The 10,445-nt window shown below is 34.2% G+C and overlaps 1 protein-coding gene across 2 annotated transcripts; it reads right to left on the bottom strand.

Annotated features, from left to right (window-relative positions):
* Positions 1–217: 217 nt before the first annotated feature.
* On the bottom strand, positions 218–7,074 carry LOC110711502 (stomatal closure-related actin-binding protein 3-like). Of its 2 annotated transcripts, none has more exons than XM_021889906.1 (13): positions 6,900–7,074; positions 5,768–6,066; positions 5,508–5,636; positions 4,406–4,498; positions 4,139–4,279; positions 3,806–3,874; positions 3,426–3,509; positions 3,055–3,235; positions 2,338–2,454; positions 2,138–2,196; positions 1,387–1,521; positions 777–926; positions 218–580 (listed from the first exon to the last, which is right to left on the bottom strand). In XM_021889906.1, the coding sequence occupies exons 2-13, from the start codon at positions 6,050–6,052 to the stop codon at positions 554–556; spliced, it is 1,470 nt and encodes a 489-aa protein (XP_021745598.1). In that variant the 5' UTR covers positions 6,053–6,066; positions 6,900–7,074; the 3' UTR covers positions 218–553. The 2 variants fall into 2 exon arrangements, with proteins under 2 accessions (XP_021745598.1, XP_021745599.1); XM_021889907.1 differs by lacking the exon at positions 6,900–7,074 and adding an exon at positions 6,771–6,862.
* Positions 7,075–10,445: the final 3,371 nt, after the last annotated feature.

The raw sequence follows: 10,445 nt of genomic DNA, 5'->3' as shown, positions 1-10,445 counted from the left end.
ACAATTAAGTATACTGACAATTCAGCTTGCGAGTTTTTATATATAATTTTATTTTTTTATTTTTTTGAAGAAAGAGTTTTTATATTGTTGATAATTTTTTTTTTTTTACGAAATATATTGTTGATTATCTTAAAACTAATTAAAAGTAAGAATAATTTGAACATTTTAGGGATACCACCACCACTACACTTAACATACATATGAAGTATACACCTTTGTGAATCAAGTGAAAACTGGGCACTCAATATACGAGTATCATATACGAAGTATATATATATAATACATTAATACATCTATATCAATAAGAAAGGTCACAACCAAAAAATTAGGCAAATTATAAAAAACAATGCCTAAGTTAGGGTCGCAACCAGATTAGTGGAACTCAATACAAGCCATTCTTCTATTTGTATCATCTAAAGCACACAAATATACAACAAAAATAACACACCAAGAAAACCATAACAAAAAAATCTAGGGGAAAAATCAGGTTAATCTCTCATACGGTCCAATAAATGCTTTGAGTTTCGGTTAGGCTTGATATTAGGCTTTGTCATCACTCATCAGGTCCAGCGAGTACGACCTGTTCACAATGAAAAAAATTTCAATGGCCACTTGATAGTAGATACACTCCCCTTATACATTTTCATACACGCTTTGAAGTCAATATATACTTGTTAAGTTGTCACAAATGAAATGACAAGTAAAGTGAGGGGGATATCGTTACAAGAGGAGATTGTTTGTTTAGTTATCTAAATGATCGCAAAGTAGAAACTTACATGACAATCAAGAGCATATTTTCTTGCGATCATGATGGCAGCATTCCTATCTCTTTCAGTTTCGAATGTCAATACATAGGAAAGTCCCTTCCTTGGTTGCCAAAACAATGATTTGGAAGCAGCATTACCACCACCTCTTACACCACATAGCTGGACCAGAGAAAAAAACAGAAAGATTGTAGAGAAGTGAAAGTCACATCAGTAGGAGGGATTTTTTTTTATTCAGAGTATTTGGAAAACAGGCTTTGCACTGATAAGACTAGCATACTTTCGGACCACTCTAGATCCCTCCAAAGACCGTGTTTTGAGCAGGGCTAAACCTTTCTCCCACTCCTAGGTCATCAAGTAGTGGTAGACATGGATGTTTGTATATATATGTATGTCACAATACAGTTATCACAAGATTTTATCTATTGGTGACCTCATGCATTTTCCGCACATGTAGGTAGGAATTAATGTGGTACGAAGATTGCAAAATATATGGAAGGAATTTACTCTGAATTATTATTCTACATGATTTTTATACTCATTGATGCAAGATCATTGTTACTACTAAGCAACTTGGCTGTAATAGGCTAATAACAAATACTACTGATGCGAAATCATGTACCTGCATTGATGTAGAATAAGACTCTCTGGTCTTATTTATCCATCCTCTACTAAGTTTTATTCTCGATTTTCCCACATGAAATACATGAACAGAATGTGATGGATAATCATGTCCATTCATCTGCGATATCACTACCTGCATGGATTTAAACACACATTAGCTACTACAGCTAACTTGCCTAATTGTCTTATTATGAACATTTCAGTACAGAAAGGAGGGGCTGTGAAGAACTTTATGGTAAATGGTCACATTTAGGATACCAGTATGTGAGATACAGAGATGTTAACAACATTATAGTGTCGCTGCTCCTTAACGAGCAATCATTAAAAGGTTCCAAATACCCTCACGAGTCTCACTCCATTTAATGGTGGTAATTGGTAATGGAAATAATTTTGTATGTAAATTTGCAGAGAGCCCCATGGTAATGCAAAATTTTCAATTATCTCCCAAAGTATGTTTATTGATTTGTAAATTTCCATCAGCACTTGTTACCTTATTAGAGGTGGTTTCAAGTGGTAATGAATGGAAGTTTATGAAGAGAAAAACATAGAGGTCGAGAAGTGTTATCATGGTAATTCTCACGAGTACTGACAAATTTACTCATAAACTCAGTACCATTACTGTCATTTATAATCACCTATCAAATAGGCCCTAAAAGAAATAGCTCATTCACATTCAAAAAGGTTGCAGCAAATAAAGACTTTCCTATCAGCTAGTAGTATGAACCAAATAGGGGAAAGAAAAAGCATACATGGAATTCAGCATTGGACCGCCGCTGAAGTGATTGCACATGGCTTGTCAATCCAGGAGCTGCCACAAAAGTGATAAATATCTTATGGGTGAGAGACTAAGCGCTCACGTGTGTACCTCTGTGTGAGAGAAAGACAGAGAGAGACAGGGAGAAAGGGAAAAAGAGAGATATGGAGAGGAAGACTGGAAGAGAATACGAACCAGGGTCAATGGGGGCAACTGTTGTCACTGAAATTGTCTGAGTATCGGAAACAACATCAGCTTGCAAGATTTTGCCCACATCTAAAGGTTCCGGCGCATAAATTGGTTTGTTGGCACCTAGAAACAGAAGTAGATAACTAAGCAAAATAACCTACAAGATTAGAGAGCTTTAGATGAAAAAATTGCCAAATCATGAGAAGCAGAAATCAACAAGTGTTTTTTTTAACTTCCAACTTCGTATCAAAATCAGACTGAACCCAAAGAGTCATTTTCGATAAAAGAAAAAACAAGATAAAATGAGCATAATTGGAGTAAGTTCTTTCACGAATTCACAAGTAAAATTTTTAGAAATTAGATATGAAAAGGCCACAACCTAACATGTATTCCTATAGAAAACAAAATGAATTTTCTTGCAGGGATAGTTGCTTTTACTTGCTTAAGCTTGAAAAAACATGAAAGAAGTGAGTTCAAAGAATACACATTATCTAAACTACTGCCATCATAATGGTGTTTTCTGTAAGTACATCAGTAATAAAAGGTGAGAGGAGAAATAATCCTATAAAGATATTGCCTGAACCACAAAATTAGTACAAAGACATTGCAGATGAATTTCATTTAGCTTAGACAAGCTGAAGAGGAATGCAATAAAAAAAACAATTACAATAGCTTGGTACAAAAATGAAACACATGCAGGTGATGCCTATGGTAAATAGTCACCTGCTAGTATCTCGGTATGGTCACCCTCAGGTGATAAACGGAACCACTGAATAGAGCATTTTGGAAGATCAGGAGCATTATTGGCACGGGGCCTGATCCTAAGACATGAACCTAGGGTTTGAGCACCTTCTAATTGGTACACACATAGTCTACTTTCTTCTGCCCTCTTGGTCATGGCCAGCTGAGAAGCAAATATAAGGTCAGGTCAGCAATCTGAGAAACTCCAATATATCTTTATTGTATAACCCGAAGAAAAAAAAAAAAAAAAAAAAAAAGAAAAAAGAACAGTGTAACAAAGAAAATCAGAAAGATCTAATTGTCATTTAAATGCAACTATGCAAGAGATATTGAATTAAGGAATATAAATAAACCTCTTTTTGAAGCTTAGCCGAGAATATAGATTTCTCTCTAAGTTGAAGCCTAAGAGCTCGAAGTTCATGTTCCATGTCCATCACCTATGGATGAAAAGCACATTAATATACAAGGTCAGGAGCTAAATAAACAGGGAAAGAAGAGATCAGGAAAGGAGGAACCTAGTGAAAGGAAGATTCAGGAAATATTAAGGCAAAACATCTGCATGAGCTGTGTCACTTGCAAATTACAAACACAGTGCTTTTGACAGACCAATAAGATAAATCAAAAGCCAATTTGAGGTATCCTTGAAGTTTTTATAAATATAAGGTGATATAACCATAGATCTTTTACTGAAAGACTTTTACTAAAAGTACAATAAAATTATGCATCGACACACCTTGCATGGCTGATGATTCAATCTGATTCGTCTAGCTTCCTGAACCTCCTCCACCAATGTCTCAACGTCCTATATTAATCAAGATCAAAACAGTACGACAAAAGGTTAACAACTTCAAAAGCCAATTTCAATTGACCAGAGTACTGACATGTAGAAGCTCAGTTCAAAGTACTTTTGCCCCATCAAATTAGACAATATTACAGGAAACAAGGTAATTATATGAAATCCATTTCAACTTAGCTATTAGCACCAACATTTTAATTCAGAAATATGAAAATTAGATCTTCTGATAGTTATATAAGTAACTCCAAAGACAGACAACCTTTTACAAACCTGCTTTCCGGATGTTTGAGCTAGTTTTTCTTCTTCTTCAAGAGCTTCTCCAAATCTTTGTACTACAGCTCTAGCACTCTCAATTTCAGCACAAGCAAAGGATCTTTCCTGGTTTACCAATCTTTTGGCATCTTCAGAAGCCTGTAAATGAAATCAAGAGAAACATAAATGCCAGTTCTGTCCAAAGAATAAACAGTGGTCCGACTTTCTGAAGTCAGAAAAATTGCAGAGGTTGCAGTTAAGTCCATAAATTTGACAGCCCATCACCTGCTTAAGAAAGTTAGCCAGCTTCTTGACCTCAAATTTCTCTTGTATTAACTCTCCTTCCTCTTGAGTTAGCTTAACTGCCAAAGCTTCCACCTGTGGAAACGGTGTGTAACTTGAATAAACCATACATAATAAAATTTAGAAGAAGGTAAATGATAAAAATATGCAGCTGTACAAATTAGATGAACATAATATATCAGGTGAGGCGAGGCAATATGACTATAAGACAGCCACCTATTGCAGAATATATTGTATGTTAAATCTACAAGCTATCTCAGTTTCTTTAAATGTTTTAATTCTAGAAAGCTACACAGAAACAAGAAGGAAACATTTAATTGTCAAATGCTGAAATGTGAAGATAGCATGACCAATGTAATTAAACAGTTGAAGTAGGAGATTTTTAACAGCAACAATAGCTAATGCACAAACCGCTTTTTCTATTTTAAAAGAAATTAATTTCCACAAACAGCACTACTATGAGAGTATGAGTAGCCCTTCTTACCAAAGAAGGCATGGTTCCCTAAATTAGGCTAGGGCCACTTCTAGCCAAGGTTTTAGTTTATTATAACTCCAAAAGCGAGTTCATTAACAAGATTTCTGATGAGGCTCCCATCCATGGAAAAATTAGAGGGCAGATGTAGAGAGCCTTTCCCATGTAATTGCAACGGGAGATCCTCTTATAAATACCCCTACAATGCCACAATTCCATGATTATCCCAAGTTGGCAAACTCTAAGTAGAAGGCAATTAAAGGACAGCAGAGCCAGAAAAAGGTCCCCAAATGCTTATCCTTTATTGACACATACGATGGCTAACAAATGGACCGCAATAACCTGTGACTTCATAATGCCATAGAATCCCTCAAGATTCAATTCATATTCTTCAAGGTTATAAAGTTTCAGATTCTGAAAAATCCAACTATGAATCAGCAGATCAGAAACCAATTTTCCTTGTCACAGTTCACAGTACTCTTCCATTCACTATACCTTAACATCTCAACGATGATTAATGTGGAGATCAGACAGCTAACAAGGCACTGTCAACACAAGTTATAAAGCTCAGTAAGAAACCAATGGTATCAGAATAAGGTACAGAAGACTGACCATGGAGATTGCTTTCTCTACATCCTCCTTATTTCTACCAGCCATACACCCTTTCAATGATTCCAAAGCATCTCTAAGTTTTTTCAAAAGAACATGTCCCTCCAAAGAAGCCGTCTCCCTGAGTTTCGCCTAAAAATCAAACAAACAATGCCAAACATCAACAAATTTGTTAATATGCAATGCCTTTAGTTCCTTACAAGAGTTACACCCCTTCAACAAACAATGCCAGACAATAACATAAGCAGCTACAAGCCTATAACCTCATCTGATAGCTTAGCTGCAGCAGCTAAATTCTTATCAAATTTAGTAGCAAGATCTCGAACCGAGAGACGCTTGTGTTGCTCAGCTAGTTGCTCGGTTTCTTGTGAAACGACCTCCTTGAGGGGCGGCGAATCAGGATTAGGCTTAGGCTCTTCTACTATCTCATTGTTGGGTCCAATTTTATACTTTGGAAATCCATCAGAAGGGAAACTAACATCAGCTGAAACTGATAGAACTGCATCATTCTGTACCTCATACTCAAACTCTGGACTCACCCTTGTCATTGTAAATCAGGGTTCTGCACAAAATTAACCAACAACCCTTTAAACTACAAACATTTTGCAAAATCATACTGTGACATTTATAACATCAAATCTTTTCAATTTTTGACATGTCCCATAATCTAAAGTTTAATTTGTTTCTACTCAAGCAAAACTAATTATGAAAACAATTAAGATAATAACATTTATAGACACTTAAGCATGATTATCCTCAGAAATCTAAAAATAATTGCCAACTAACAAGATATTTTCCAGAAAGGATTTCTAGAAGAAAAAAAAAAAATCCTACTTTGATGAAATAAAGCATTTTAATTAAAAATTATAAGCATAAAGCACTAAAGTGTTAATTACTTGCAAGTTAATAAACACCTTTTAATATTACTTCAAAATAGGAAATTATGTACCAAAAATTGAAACTTGAGTCCATAAAAAAGCTGGATCATCACCTCAAATTAGAACTAACAAATCATGCCATCCACCCCATTAAAGAAAATTAATAATACATACATGCATGATGATTCATAAATACATACATACACATAAAAACAAATAAGCCACAATAAACCTAAGTAAAGTATATCAAGCAAACCGCCAAAATTAATCTCTGAAGATGCTAACAGAAAAAATCAGTCACCCCATTAAAAAAATAAATCATAAAACCGGCCCAGATAGGCTATAACGCCTGGAAAATCAAGTGCGAGTTCAATGGTAGAGCTCCCACCTTCCAACCCGGGTTTGATTCTTATCAAACGAACTTATTGTTATGATCCCTCGTCTAGAGGGGTCGTAACAAAATATTTAACATAAAACCCGACCCCAAAATAAACGAACAAGGAAAAAGAATACTTACTAGGATTAGTAGCACAATGTAGGAAAAATCATGAAAAAATGTTATATTTGGGAAGAATAATGTAATATATGAAAAATAAGAAGTAAAATAAAGGAGGATATAATGTTGAAGAAGTGCTTTTAACAAAGCAAAGTGAGGAAAAAGGAAAAGGGATGAATGTGAAAAAAGTGTGTAATTTTGCTGGGTTTTCTTTCTTTCTTTTTTTCTTTTTCTAACGACTAAAATAAGTGTTGATAAATTACGTTTCTTTTTCACTTTCATTCTTTTCTTGGAGAATGAGGGAGAAAATTGGAAAACTAAGGCTGCTGTGATTTCACGCGCTGTACAATTGTGGGACCATCTTGCTCGAGGTTGTAGGGAAGGAGAAGGAGGGAAGAGAAGGTGTAGTGAATGAGAGTGATTGATGCTTTCTTCTAAGTTAGTGAGTGAACGTTGAAGATTATACTAGGCCGTGGAAGTGGCTCGTGCTCTGGGGTTGGTTAGGCTCGGCTCAATTCATTAGTTGTGCATTGAATAGTACAGTATTTCATAATTGGTAAATTATTAAAGAGATTGTGTTCAATGTTTAAGTATGGACTAAGTCCACGTATAACTCACGTTGTACCATAGGCAAAACTTCATTTAGTATTTCATGCTTTTCTGACTAAAATATTGGCATACTCACTTGGTAATATGGTGTGAGTCATATTGTGCATGCCTCACGAACTTGTTTATTCGTGGCGGGTGTTGCTGCTTCATGAATTGGTCTAATCTGACCTAGTGTAATCTTGCTTTATTTGATATAAGCAACTTGAAGCATGCTCAATTCATTGTCATTCAATTTCCTATAATCCTTTGAATACTTAATTACTCATTGAATAAAAAAATTTATGAATTAATTGAAATAATATATATAATGAGACTTTTTCTAATTGAAATATAGAAAATAGATCGAAAGGAGTTGTAATTGAAAGAGACATATGGTGAACGAATATAAATTGAGAGTTTACTTTCTTTTTTTTTTCTAAGAATTTCAATTGTTATCACTATTATTTCAAGTTACACTTATCAAGTATGTACAAGAAGTTTGAGTGTTTGTTGTATATATTAATAATCTCAAATGACGCATTTTCGATCACCTCGGTAACTCTTCTAAAATATATGCTTTAAGATTCATATACTTTGTTTTTTTTATTCTTGTTAATAATGATAAGGAAAAAGGGAACATATTGAAAATGATATGTGAAAAGCTATCAATTTTTCATCCAATTGTTTCCTTCAACAATAATTATAAATGTGAGTTGTAAATATAACAAAGTATATTAGTTCACGAGCACATCCAATTGGAACTAGATTATATACAAGCGACTAATTTTTGGATGCATATGAAATCTATCTATATGAGGTGACCTGTTTTTGAAGATGAAGCTTCCCATTAATAATATTCAATTAAGCATATACTAAGTATTATTTGTATTTTAATGGGTTGTTAAGCTTATTAGCATTGTCCAAATTGTAATCATTAGATTCATTACAATTATAAATCCGTGACACGTAATCAGCCAGTTCACTGGCCAATTTAGGATTTATCAATTTAATGGAGTAAGCTCAAAGTATGATGATGCTACTAAATTTATACTCTTATATTTTATAGCAGATATTATTCTCTCGTATTAGAATATGAAAGTAATAATTTTGTTAAAGCTAAAATTTTGTCCTTAACTTTTTAGCTTAGTTTATGCAATGTTAGGTAAAGTTTATTAAAAAAATAAAAAACAAATACACATTGAAAGAGATACTAAAAACAACTTTTGTGATTACCGATCTATCACATGGTTTTTCCATTAAACACAAAAATGTGTTTCTTGCTGATATATACCGAGTAATTGTTTGTCAAAATATGTGTGATCATTATCGTTAATTAGATGAATATAATACATACTTGATTATGACTTTAGTTTAAGATGACAACGATTGATTGATTTAGACTCAAAAATTGCATAATATATATTACTAATGTAGTAGATTAACTAATAAATAAATTAGTTAGTTGAATAATGATGATTAGCTAATGGGAAAAAGCTAGAGTTTGGCGAATTACTTGTTATAGCTTCTTTTCTTATTTATTTTTTTTATCTTAAAGGACTTCTCTTGCGCGCCGTCTACAAATTGTTGCACTTCAAAGATTCCACTTACTTTCTTTGTTTTTAGGTGGAAAAAGGGTATGAATCTCATAGACTCTTATCTAGATTAGATAGAGAACTTTTTCCAATTGAATCCTAAAAAAAAATATTCATGTGTTCTTAATGATTCAAAAATGCATAACCAATGATATGACAAACTATTTGAGGACTAATTCAACTAAAAATTTAAGTTGAGCATTGAAGTTTAAATTGATTTTTATACTCTATCAATATTGATATATAATGCTATTCTTCACATAGAGAAAATACTGATATTTGATAATGCTACTCGATCTCTCAATACAAAGTATGTGCGATTTTGTTAGGATGCCTAGCTAATATATATCAAAGATGTCAAATTAGTTTTCCAACATATATAGAATTGGATTTTATTACTTAATTTAAGAAACTTAACTCTAGATATAACTCTTATAAGTGATGGAGATTGAGAGGAAGAAAATGATAAATTAGATAGAAAATAGAATTGAATGGCTTGAATTTCTCATTGATCGTAATGTCAAATATATAATAGTTACACCTCCTAACAATAGAATCAAAAGATATGCTAGAATCCTAGGAAGTTAACTAAAATACAATAGATAATATTTGCCAAAAGATATCCTCACAAAAATATATTATACGATATCTCATTACCCCCCTAAGTTGGAGCGTGAGGATTGGAAACGCCCAACTTGGAAAAAAGATAATCAAACTGAGATTTGCCGAGAGCCTTGGTGAAGATATCCGCGAGCTGTGAGTTGGTGGGGGAACATGAGAGGGAGAGATCAAGCCTTCAGTAATTGCATCTCGAACAAAGTGACAATCGACTTCAATGTGCTTCGTTCGTTCATGAAAAACCGGGTTCTTAGCTATGTGCAGAGCTAATCACTATCACAAAATAATTTAATTGCCTTCGGATGCTAAATACCTAGACTCAATAGTAGGGCTTTTAACCATTCAAGTTCACAAGTAATAGCCGCCATGGACCTGTATTCGGCTTCTGCCGACGATGTTGACATTGTGTGCTGCTTTTTAGTTTTCCATGAAATAGGTGACTTGCCAAGAAATACTAGCCACCTACACAAAGACCTCCGTGTAAGAGGACAGGCGGCCCAATCTGAGTCACACCAACCTTGCAGATTTAAGTCACAATTAGAGCTCAAAAGAATACCCTGTCCCGGAGTGCCCTTTAAATAGCGCACTACACTCAATGCCGCTTCCCAATGTTCACTACGGGGTTCTTGCATAAACTGAGATAGTATGTGAACTGAATAGGCTAAGTCAGGTCGTGTTACCGCATGCAAGGTATATCAGACGACCAACCAGCCTTCTATACTGCTCTGGATCTGAAAGTGGCGCACCACTTGCTAGGCCGAGCTTGTGA

This window comes from Chenopodium quinoa, unplaced genomic scaffold (genome assembly GCF_001683475.1).
Source record: "Chenopodium quinoa cultivar QQ74 unplaced genomic scaffold, ASM168347v1, whole genome shotgun sequence".
Lineage (NCBI taxonomy): Eukaryota > Viridiplantae > Streptophyta > Magnoliopsida > Caryophyllales > Amaranthaceae > Chenopodium > Chenopodium quinoa.
Note: the sequence above shows the minus strand (reverse complement) of the source record. Positions and strands in the feature narration are given on the sequence as shown.